This window comes from Danio aesculapii, chromosome 16 (assembly GCF_903798145.1).
Source record: "Danio aesculapii chromosome 16, fDanAes4.1, whole genome shotgun sequence".
Classification (NCBI taxonomy): Eukaryota; Metazoa; Chordata; class Actinopteri; order Cypriniformes; family Danionidae; genus Danio; species Danio aesculapii.
In genome coordinates this window covers 14,265,482-14,278,269 of record NC_079450.1, presented here as the reverse complement: position 1 = coordinate 14,278,269, position 12,788 = coordinate 14,265,482, and the positions used below count along the sequence as shown (strand labels likewise).

At 33.4% G+C, this 12,788-nt stretch overlaps 1 protein-coding gene across 1 annotated transcript in view; it reads right to left on the bottom strand.

Annotated features, from left to right (window-relative positions):
- The window catches only part of tbx20 (T-box transcription factor 20), a 20,473-nt gene extending 13,350 nt beyond the window's left edge, over nucleotides 1-7,123 (bottom strand). Inside the window, exons 1-6 of the mRNA XM_056474623.1 lie at nucleotides 6,842-7,123; nucleotides 5,326-5,569; nucleotides 4,253-4,417; nucleotides 3,857-3,965; nucleotides 2,147-2,305; nucleotides 1,274-1,350 (exon numbers count right to left, since the gene is read on the bottom strand). Coding sequence (XP_056330598.1) covers nucleotides 1,274-1,350; nucleotides 2,147-2,305; nucleotides 3,857-3,965; nucleotides 4,253-4,417; nucleotides 5,326-5,569; nucleotides 6,842-6,968 — 881 coding nt within the window. The 5' untranslated portion in view covers nucleotides 6,969-7,123. The remainder of the gene's footprint in view (nucleotides 1-1,273; nucleotides 1,351-2,146; nucleotides 2,306-3,856; nucleotides 3,966-4,252; nucleotides 4,418-5,325; nucleotides 5,570-6,841) is intronic.
- Between the last annotated feature and the right edge of the window lie 5,665 nt (nucleotides 7,124-12,788).

Below are 12,788 nucleotides of genomic sequence, written 5' to 3'. Positions count from 1 at the left end.
ATGGTGCGACTAAAAACAAACTTTGATATATATGGCCCTGGGAGTAACTAAGTATGGTTAGTTATGATAAAATACATTTTTTTGACCAAGATATCTGAGAATCTGGAATCTGGAGGGTTAAAGTAATCTAAATATTGAGAAAATTGTCTTAAATTTGTCAACATTTGTTATTTGTTTTGATGTGTTTTCAGTAGGTACAATGTTTTAGTAAATTTTCTAAATATTTTTATGGAAAATGATCTTAATATTAATTTTTTTCATTTTGGAAAATTAAAAAAATATGAATTAATCAAAAATATTTTAACTAAAATAAATAAATAAATAAATATCCTCCGTGTGCTCCGGTTTTCCCCACAGTCCAAAGACATGCACTATAGGTGAATTGAATAAACTAAATTGACCGTAGTGTATGTGTGTGAATGAGTGTGTATGGATGTTTCCCAGTACTAGGTTGTGGCTGGAAGGACATCCGCTGTGTAAAACATATGCTAGATAAGTTGGCGGTTCATTCCGCTGTGGCGACCCTAGATTAATAAAGGGAATAAGCCAAAAAGAAAATTAATGAATGAATGAAATTGGCTGTACTGTATGTGTATGTGTATGTGAATGAGTGTGTATAGATGTTTCCCACTATTGGGTTTCATCTGGAGGGGCATCCACTGTGTAAAACATATGCTAGATTTGCGGTTCATTCCACTGTGGAGACTCGTGATGATTAATGGGACTAAGCCCAAGGAAAATTATTGAATGAAATAAACAGTTTTCCATTGCCAAAAACATACCCGTGCAACATAAGACTAGTTTTGTTGTCCAAGGTCACAGATAGCATCAGTTCGTGCTAAATATTTATTCTAGATTTTGCATTTTCTATCAATTTAGATTTTGTTGGCTTACATTGTCTTGAATTTCAGCACATGTTTTAGGTTTACAGTTTTTTCTAGCTTGTTTTCAGCTTGTTTTCTCCTCCTTTCATTGAACCAGCCCACGCTCATCTCTAATGAGACTCTAATGAAAAGCCACTTGTGCAGTTGTTAATGAGTTTGGCTGAATGTTCGTCTGAGCTCTCACTCACACACACACTCACACACACACACACACACACACACACACACACACACACACACACACACACACACACACACACACACACACACACACACACACACACACACACACACACACACACACACACACACACACACACACACACACACACACACACACTCCTGGCGGTCAGAAATGAGCTGAGCGCAAACAGCAGAATTCCTCATACCTCTCAATATCCGTGAGTCTGGAGGAGTCTCTGAAGCCTTTGGCAAACGGGTTGCTGTCAATCTTCAGTCTGGTTATCTGCAGCCCAAAGAGGAAACAACTAAATTAAAGCAGATCCTTTCCTCTCCCACATCAAGCCATGGGCAGTAAATTAAACATAAGTCCGGATGCTATGACTGATGTCTTCCAGTAAATTGTTGTGCTAAAAGTGAATCCATTTCTAACTGCTGTCAAAATACACTCAGTTCATTCCGTATTCAAAATACTATAATGGCTCACAGAACAGAATTATAAGATACAATGGGGGAAATATAGCCTATATATACACAGTTGAAATCAGAATTATTCGCCCTCCTGTGATTTTTCCTTTTCAAATATTTCCCAAGAATTTTTCACAGTATTTCCTATAATATTTTTTCTTCTGGAGAAAGTCTTATTTGTTTTATTTCGGCTCGAATAAAAGCAGTTAAAAAAATTTAAGGTCAATATTATCAGCCCCCTTAAGCAATATCATTTTCAAAGGTCTACAGAACAAACACTGTTATACAATTACTTGCCTCATTACCCTAACTTGCTTAATTACCTACCTAATATACCTAACCCATAGGTTAATTATAACCTAGTTAAGCCTGTAAACTGCACTTTAAGCTGAATAATGGCATCTTGAAAAATAAATATTCAAATATTATTTACTGTCATCATGGCAAAGATAAAAGAAATCAGTTATTAGAAATAAATTATTAAAACTTATGTTTAGAAATTAAAAATCTTTGTTTCGTTAAATAGAAACTGGGGAAAATAATATAAAGGGGGGCTAATAATTCTGACTTCAACTGTATATAAGCTCTATAAATATGGTGTATTTTGTACTCACCAGCTGGTTCTGGTAAGCAGTTACCGCAGTGAATACGGTCTCGGTGAAGACGAACGTACGAAACTCCTCAGACTTCAGATTTAGCAGAGACGCGGTGTGGTCTTTCTTTTTGATGATATGAACTCTGGGTTGGTACTTGTGCATGGAGTTTAGAATGATCTGTTAGAAAAAGATACACATTTTAATTGGTGATACTGTTTATTGCATGATAATCAGCCACATTTAGTGATTTTGGGGCCCTAAGCAATTTCAGCCATGGGGTCAATGTCCTGAAATGCACCCTTTCTACTTTTATTTCATTTTTATTTATATTGCTGTTTTATATATATATATATATATATATATATATATATATATATATATATATATATATATATATAGCTCAATCATCTTTTCGACATTTTAAATCAAAACAATCTTTACATTTTAAGTGATTAGTTTTCTTAAAAAGAATTTACAACTAAAAATAATAAATATATATATATTTTTAATGATTTGTTTGCTGGACTGCTTCATGATGGATATTTTATTTGGTAATATTATTATTATTACATAACATTACATTATTGTATTTGATTGTATACTAAATAATATTAATACAACTAAATTTGTTTAACTCTCACCATAAAAAATATGGTAAAAAACAATGTTATATATAGTTCATACTAGATAAAATTTATACATCTAGATATTTATTGGGGGCCCCCATATTTCCTAGGGCCCGAGTGGCCGCTTGTCTTGCTTACTTGTTAAATCCGCCCCTGATGATACTGTGATGAAAATTGTATAGTTACACCCCTCGCAAATCCATCTTTTAAATTCATATTTTTAATATGAAGCTATACAATATTATTTTTGTGCATAAACATTAGATTAGTCAGTACTGAAGCCAAATCTGCAGCTTATCTAACAAAATTTACTTACCATAACGATCTAAAAACTAGTACACCCAAATGTATTTGTTATAGAAAAATATTAAATACAAATTTTAAAAAGAGGAAAAATTAAGAGAAGAAAAAAAATTGAACAATTTAGTTGAAATGTTGTACGTTGTAATTTATTTTTGCAATTTCTAAATTTGGGTGACTAAAATATTATTTTAATAAATATATCTGTTTAATAAATCTGTTTTGTTTAAATTATAAAAGTAAACAAAAAAATTCCAAACATGTTCAAACAGCAGGTGTATCCACATGAGCAAAATACAATTTAAATCTTGCACGTGTAAAAAAAAAATTATAATAATAAATAAAAATAAAAAAACCTTAATTGAATTGTACATGTAAACAGAATTTCATGTTCTATTTTCTTTTGTATTTTGACTATACATTAGTATATATTTGCTCATTATGTACAACAGGATTTATTTTAACCAAAGGTCAAGAATAGTTTAATATACAATTGAATTGTCTTAATACACTGCAGCATTATTAAGGTAAAATATTTACTTTAGATACATTTACTACAAACATAATTCTATAATTGCATCATTTTGTAATTAATTCTTTCAAATATGCTGTATGCATATGGAAAATCTAATATTGTGAAAATGAATAAATGAAAAAACTAGACTTCACAGACATTATTTTGTGTAATGTACCGTGTTCTTTCAGATATAGTAACCTTTTTCTTTTTAAAATCAAGGCAGTTTTTTGACATATATAGAATGAAATGTAAAGAGCTTTAAATAGTCTACAACTTTTGACTTACGTGTCCGTGCTGGTCCAGTTCGTTATTTGTAAGCTTCACTTTTTCGAAAGAAACCATTTGTTTCAACAGCTGTTCTCCTGTGAATGGCGAATCTGGATGAACGTATAACCTGTAAAATAATTTGTTCAGTTAATGGTCTTCTTTTTAGCATTATAGCCCTTTAAGCCTCCATTTCATAAACTTTAATTTCGATTTGAATCTTTAAAAAATGCCTCTTTGCCCAAAATAGAAAGTAATGGAACGTTGGAAATTCCAATAAAATTATTTGTATCTATTCAAATCGAAAGACAGCATCAATTGTTTCAAAATAATTTATTTCGTTTTCAGTTATAGCGACAATTCACACTTTAACAAAGATGTAGCAATTATTAACGTTTTAAATAAACAAATTGCTACCTAGCAGGTAAAGGTGGATCTGCCTTTCCCGCCACCAGCCATGAGGATCTGTGGTAGGCGTATCGATATCTCTTATTGTCCACCGGAACAATGTCCATTAGCACAATATATTTGGCGTCTGGGTCCACTCCGGAAAATGACACACGAATTGTCGGAAACATTCGTCTGTTGAAACAAAATAATACGCATTAAAAAAAAAGACTGCACATGGTTTATAGTATAGTTCGACGATGTATTTAGAAATTATAAAGTCGCATATTTTCGTAAAATTTTTGTCTTTAAAATATTAGGGTACACTCTAAAAATGGTGGGTTATTATACTTGGGTCAAGGACAAATCCATAATTTTCCTAATTAAATTTAAATTAGACTACACTTTTCAGTTTGAGAATTAGAAATTGAAGAAATGTCACATATTTTAGTAGCAAAATAATATATCTAAATTTTGACAGAAATAGACCTGTAAAATATTAGGTTGCACTCTAAAAATGCTGGGTTGCTGTAAACCTACGTTAGGTCAAGGACAAACCCATAATTTTTCCAATTATATTTAAATTAGCTCACTTTTCAGTTTTAAAATTAGAAATTTAAGAAATGTCGCATAACATAATATATTTATCTAAACGTTGACAGAAATAGACCTGTAAAATAATAGGTTACTCTTTAAAAAAAGCTGAATTGTTGTAACTCAAAGTTGGGTCAAGGACAAACCCACCATTTTTCCAGTTAATTTTAAATTAGCCTACTTTTCAGTTTGATAATCAGAAATTAAAGAAATGTCTTATATTTTTAGATCAAATACAACTAAATGTTGACAGAAATAGGTTACACACTAAAAATGCTGGGTTGTTTGGCCAAATTTGGACAAACATAACATTGGGTTAATTTTGTCAATCAAATTTAAATGACACTTTTTAACCCAACGTTCGGGTTTGTCCATATTTGCTTTAACGTCGGGTGACAACAACACAGCATTTTATTTTTAGGCCTAACCTAAATGTCCATTCATTAGGCTACAGTTTATCTCATAAATATATCCGTTGGTTTAAAGCTAATTTAACTTCTTTTGTTTACCTTCCAGACTTTGTGATAATCATTTCAGTGCCGAGTTCGTGAAACTTGTCCCACAGCTCTTTGGTCTCGAGGCTGCAGGTGATCTTGGCCATCTCCTCGCTCGGCACACCGGGAGTCGTCGGGATGAGCGGCTCCGTGCATAACGGGGCGCCGGTGCCGCCGCCGCTGCTGAAGTCGCTGTGGGTCTCCAGCGAAGGGAGGTCGCCGAGGTTTGGATGGCACGACGACTTTTCCACGAATTGTTCTTGAATTTAAAAAGCAATAACCATGATTATGTGCGTTTAAATGTGATGAAAGTTTGTTTTGGGGAAAAAGTGGGGCGCCATAGCATGCAAATGTCATTTTCTGTAATATCAAAATAAAATAGGCCACAGAAACAACATAAAACGTTTATATAATTAAAATATATAATCCTATATGAAACGTTGAAATATTAGGCTACTGCATAAAGCAAAATCACAATGAAAAGATTTACGGAAAACAACATCAGTCTTAACTTAAAAATGTCATATTTAATTGCCTTTTCCTTAGCACATATAGCCTATAAATATTCATTTACATAGTTACGTGCAATTTCAGTGCATTTATATTAATATAATTGAAAAGAAAAACAACTCAAATAAATAACGAATATCAGCTTAAAACTAGAGTCTTTTTTTCTTAAAATATCATGTTTAATTCAAAGCGTTTAGCCTACTTCAGTTTCTTAATAGCCTAATTAATAGTGAAATTTACTGAAATTTAAAATGTATCAACGTTACTATAGATTTAGATAAAACACAAACCACAGCAAAAAATAAGCACAGCCTTAATTAAATTTTGCTTTTAAAAAATGTAGGAAATGTAGGTCTAAATATTTACTAACGTGTAGTATTGTCATTATCAGTTTGCATTTTAATATTAATTATTTAGCCCGAGTTTTAATGTTACAAAGAGCACAATCGCATCCAAACATAGCATAAATATAGTCGACAAAACCCACTACTATTCATGGTTTTAAATATTTTAGTTCTAATAGTCGAATTAAGTGTTCATTGTTAGTTTTATTGTAATCTTTTAATATAAAATAAACTGATTGGCGTGCGAGATTATTTGTCGCTTTATGTTTTAATCTATTAGGCAAATTTTGATTTGCTATAGGAAAGCGCACATCTTTACAAAACATCATAAACTAGTCAAATGCAATATCGGACTTGTATATATCAATTTTTTTTTTATAAATAGCAATTTTATATAAGCCTATAAAAAGACATTAAAATGTTCCTGTCATGTTGACAAATCACAATTTACTCAAAATTTGCTGGAGAATTGAAATCCCGTGTAACTTAGTTATTTAAACACTCATTCGACATTATCCGTGCATAAGTTATTTCATGTTCCTTTTAAAAATAAAAACTCTATTTTGATGCTCATGTCACCGTAAGTCTAAAGTGCAGATTTGTCTCATGACATTTTTGCAAAGCACATAACACGCTGCATCAAACTTTCATTGTTCAAGAGTCGGATCTTCTCTTACCCAGCGGCTTTATGGTGTTTTCCTCAGACTCCTTGTCCTTGGTTTTTCCACTTGACATGAGCGCGGCTATGGAGAAAGCGTTCGCCCTGGAAGAGAGCTGAGGTTTTGGGGAAGAGGTGTACTCCATGATGCGAGCGCTCAAAACTATTCTCAACAGCAGAAACGTCCAGATAAAAACTCCGAAACGACTTTAAATAGCAAGACGATATTTTACACTATGAAGATTGCAGGTTATATGCTGTTGCGTGAGTTACTTCCAAATGGATTGGGACATTGTGTGTCGTTCTCCAGTCTCCTTCTTGAGCAAGCAGGCTTTCATTGTAAGTGTTGGACACTTGCAGTACCCTTAATTTCGCAAGCTCCTCCGCCGTGCGCGAATACGACCAATCGTTGTGTTGCTTTTAGATCATTGGCTCTTCAACACCCTCCACTGTCTGTGCTGAGTTTATTCCTACTACGGTGAAGGATTGGTTTATTAATATTAACTTATGTGAGTGACGCATGTTTTCCTGATTGGCCGCCGGTGAGTGGGCGGCTGTGAGCTGGCGAATACTTTTATGATGAAGGAGTGGTTTATGAATATTAATTTATGTGATTTAAGGTTGACACGCAACGTCAGAATTACTTTATTAATATACATGAGATTAACATGCAAAAAAACAAAACAAAACAATAAACAATCACAGTTTTACACGTCACTATTTGAAAACACACAAAAAGGCTGGTTTTGTATCAGCTTCCATCATACATGACAATTTAAATGCCAACATCTTATGAAGACAAATGTATGCACCGATTTCAATAATTATTTCAATAACTAAAATATTTAGTATTTTAGCTAGGTTATATATTTTAGGGAGTATATTTTGTATGCTAAAACATCATAATTGTTTTCAAAACATTTATTACTAATATAAAAACACCTATAGGGCTACTAATTTGACTAACTAGTATAACTAATAATTAACGCCCAGAAAAATTATAATTTTCATCATAATAATAAATTATAATTTTATTTTTTTTATTAGTAGGCTTGTCTTATGTTTGCTGTCATTTTCATCGATTCAGCAATATTCCTTATAATTAGAAACTCTCTATAGTTGTTTTTTATTTTGCCTTATCCTTCTGAACTTTCGATAAGAACAAATCCTGTCTAGACGCCACCTCAAGCCACCCCGCTCTCCATTGATGCCAAAGCCGAGACACAGGCCCTTTGTTGAGTCAAACACTTTAGCAAGCTTATAGTGATCAAGCTTGCTGAAATCATTACTGCAGATTTAAACCAACACGTTTCCCACAAATAAAGCACTTGTCGGGTTGTGGATAAACCAGGGTTCAGCTGTTAACGTGATGAGACTTTGCACGACCTTTAAATGCACTTTTAAAAGAACCCATTTATGTTAAGTTTGATTGACATCTACTTATCTGAATGTAGCCTACACAGTAAATTTGTTTTTCCACCATGCCTGATACATGATTTTTTGATAACTATCACTTTCTGCGCGCGCTCGTGTCTATGAACATAAATATATCTCCTAAAAGCGCTGACTCTTGTGTTTTTTCCGCTTGAAGAATCAGCTGATCCTCAATGTCACTCTCTCCGGAGAGACGCACGAGCCCCAGATCTACAGCGTTTAAACCCATTAAGGCGACACTCAAATGCAAATCCAATGCTGCAGATATATTATAAGGGACCTTGGCTGGAAAAAAATTAGATTAGTGTGCAATTGCCAGCGGATAATGTGCTAAAAGCTTTCCCACTTAGCGTAACTCCTTACTGAATATTATTCACACTTTCGGGGCCGATGTGCCAGCCGGCCAAAGGCGACTTTTAAAGATGCAGCAAACCCCGAAACGTGCCCGTCAGGTGCAGTGTTGCCATGTCCACATATTATAAGCGACTTATAGTTTTACGGCTTGCTATTTAGTGCTTGAACAACCTTTTCCCTGTTGTAATCAGTCCACCTGCTGTTCAAACTGAAATATGTTGTCCCCTTATTAATAGTTTTTTAAATTATGCTAAAAATAAACACAAATATGATGATAAATGATACAGTTATTTCCACGTCCTCCTTTTTTAGGCTAACATCAGGCAAAGTCAATTGTGACTTAATGCTGCTTTATATTTAGAAATAGTGCTGTTTGGTAATAATGTATTATTATTTATTATTTATAATATTAATATATTATTTATTATAATATACGGTAAACTTACTGCATATTAATTAGCATATTAAGAGACTTGGAATTGGAAGTCTCACACGTTTAAATTAATTTTAGCTTATATTTCTTTGTTGTCTTGGATATTATTTGAGTGTTTTATGATGGGTTACATTGAGTGTGTTACACTCCAAATTTTTTGGTGTGTGATTAAAAAGTAAATAATGAAATTAAAAAATGCAACGTCATTTTTTTCTTTTCATTGTGCAGTTTTGGGACGATGCATAAAATTGTCCTTAGTTGATTTCTTGCGACATCTGGCAACACTGTTTTTAAACAGGCAAAACGTCATCCTAACAAACAGGAACTGTTTAAAATAAACCGGACAGACATTTCGATTACGGTATTAACTTACAAAACAAGGATTGCGATCAACAAACGACTGTTTAATCATTGTTTACATCGGAAAAGCGAATAACCTATACGATGGTAAGCCAACAAACACAATCACTTTGGAATAACTAACGATTGCTTATTACAATATGGAATCAGTTAATCTAAATGCACCATACAGTATTTTCAACCCATTTTGGCTATTGACCAAATCAAATTATCCCCAACAATTGATCACCCATACAAACACGAACTATGTTTTTTTACAGGCGTGTAGCCAGTTTGGTAAAAAAGGTGGTTCTTTCTTTTCTTAAAAAGTGGACCTTTTTGCAGTTATTTGCCTTATTTTCAATTTAATTGTGAGGTTTAAATAGGTTGTATTTTAGTGACATTTTAAGCACTCTTTTTTTTTTTTTTTGCTGGATTTGCTTTTTGGATGGCCATCATTACCATATTTTTTGATATACCAAAAACATTTCCTAAAGATTTACATCAATTATCATTTACAGCATATAGGCTACATATACACCAATTACATCATAAATCATTTGAAAAAAAAAAAAGGAATTTGTTTAAGTTTTAAAGTAAAAACTAGCATATTCCCATTTAAATATCATTCATTTAAATAGCAAACTGGCCAGCACATTCAAAATTTCCTTCGTGTTAGCCTTCTTTTTATTATTTTCACAATTTATGATGGCATAGGAGTCAAAATAGGACAAATGAGCTCATGTATGGGACACATTCTGGACCTTTGTCAGTGAGAGAGGTTGGTCTTTCGACAAACAAATGAACCAAAAAATGTTTCTGCAATAAGCATAGTGTAACATGATGTTTGGACTAAAACTTTGTTTGAAATCCATGAGTACTGTGATTTTGCTATTAAAACCATGTTCATTTTCTTAAGGGCAGTGTGAATGTGAGTAACGTTAAAGACTTCAGAATATTAAATGAAAATAATATGTGGATTATTATTGAAAATCATAGGCCTATTTTAATACTGAAAGGTTAAAGCTGCACAAAATAATGAAATATCTAGGCTTTTAATTATTTTAGATTATTCTCATTATTTAAATATTTTTATGTTTGCTTTTATACAATATGAGTTGTTGGGGATGTTTTTATCCACTCTGTCTGGGGTGATTTTGCATGTTAATTTGGCAATAATTTTTTCGGTGTTTCAGCTAGCAGAATAATTTTTTAATGTCAAATCTTATTTTGACACATATTTTGAGGAAATGCTTTGAATAAAAAAAACGTTAACGATACACTCTGCAAATATACTACCCTTTTGTTATGTTCGAGATGAAAACATAAATTAAATTAAACTGCAAAAGCATCAGATAAATGAACATTTTTATTTTTTTTACATAAATCTGTTACTTAACCTCATTCCTGATCAAAGTCTTGGACATGTGAAACAACGTTGCCTTTGATGCATTGTTTTTGATAGATTTTAGTTTTTTTCTCCCTAATTTACTGTTGGTGGCTGTTTTTGCCACATTGAATTCCATTATAACCACATTTTTTATTGCAAAATCATGACACCATATAATCATGCATTTTTGATGGTTGTTGGTTTCCCTGTTGTGAAGAGCTAACATTAGTAATTTTTACTGTTGATCATCTTTTGGCACCATTAACCCTTTAGATAGGCCTGTGCAAAAAAAAACTTAGTTTGTGGATTTTATATGGAGTACAACAGCAAATTAAAGTGTGTGTATGTGTGTGTGAGAGTGACCTTTGCGCACTTACCTTGATGTGTCTGACAAAATCAAAACATGCATCTCAGCTCTCAGAACTACATGAAGTAAATAAAAACAAAGACTGTTTATGCACCATCAAATGTGGTTATAATGGAAGTCAATGGGACAAAAACAGCAACCAACAGTAAATTGGGGAGAAACAACAAAAATCTAACAATGCATTAAAGCCAATGTTGTTACCATTCATTCACATGTTAAAGAATGTGATAAAAGGTAAAAAAAAATCAAGTCAACAATTAATTTTTACATTGAAAATATGTAATTTTGTGTGTTTTTTTTCACCAAATCAGTGACATAAGTCCAAATAGACCAATAGGTCCAAAAAGAAACGGGCGTCAACAAAACATTTTGTTTCCAGCAGCCACCCAGATGCACATTTTCCCAATTAAAAATCAATCCCTATCAAGTGTGAATTATATTGTCAGCAATAAAAAATTCCAGTCAGGCCTACAATAAGTGGATTAATAATATTCAGCTTTAATCCAGAGGCGCGAAATACAACAATCATCCTCCATTCAGAGGCCTCGACGGGAGAAGTAAAACATCCAGTCAGCTGCATTAAGTTGCCATGGTTAGTAATGACCTTAAAATTCTAGGCCAGTGAAATCAGTCCTGTTGCATCAGGCTGGTTCAAAGAAAAGCAGAGAAGCTTTTTCCACTTTTCACCCGTGAGAAGTGCCTCCATATCCCCCCCCTCCGAAAGCAAGCAATCCCGGCCTGACAGGCATGCAGTGGCCAAGCCAGAGCCTCCGTTCATATGACTAATTAGACAAGCTTCACGCTGCGCTGTTCTTTTTGATGCTGAGCCCTGGTGCTAATTGCCACGTCCGTCTTGGGGCACATGAAGGTTAAGTTCAAATGCAGCTCCGGCTCGCTGCACTCCTCTATCCCACCATCCCTTCCCTTTACCCTTTTTTTGCCCTGACCTGGGGACAGGCTTGGGATCAGGCGGTGTGTAGCAGGGAGGACAGACTGTAGTGTTCAGTGAAGAGGGTGTCAGACTATCTTAGATTAGGCTCATTAGGGCTGCACAGTATAATTATTATATTGTAACTAGTAGGGCTGCACGATATTGGAAAAATATGACATTGCAATATTTAGTTTTTCTGCAATATATGAATATAATTTCACCAGATAGCTTGAATATCTCCATTTGGACAGAATTTATTTCATTTAGACTGATTTGCGATTATTCTGGGTGTGTATCTTATATAAAATATACTAAACAAATTAAAAGCTCCTTCCTACATCTGTGACATTGTCTCTCAGTACACACCTTCTGGTTCCCTGCAGTCTCCGGATTCTCTCACTCTTCAACAGCCACCCTGTAGATTAAAATCAATGGGGGAGAGAGCGTTCTCTGTTGCTGCTCCCAGGTTATGGAATGCTTGTACTGAAAAAAATGCTTCCACACCAGCTAGCTTTAAGATGTCAAAAACTCTTTATAAGACTTCATTTTTAGATTCTTGATGACTGTAATGTGTTAATATTGTATAATTTTCTACATTGAATCCTTGTATTTTAGTTGATTTCTCTATTGTTCTAGCGCTTTGGGTTTTAGAATAAAATGTATTCTTATTCTTATTAAAAGTATAGATAAATACAGTAGAACAAAGAAAAAAGTTAAA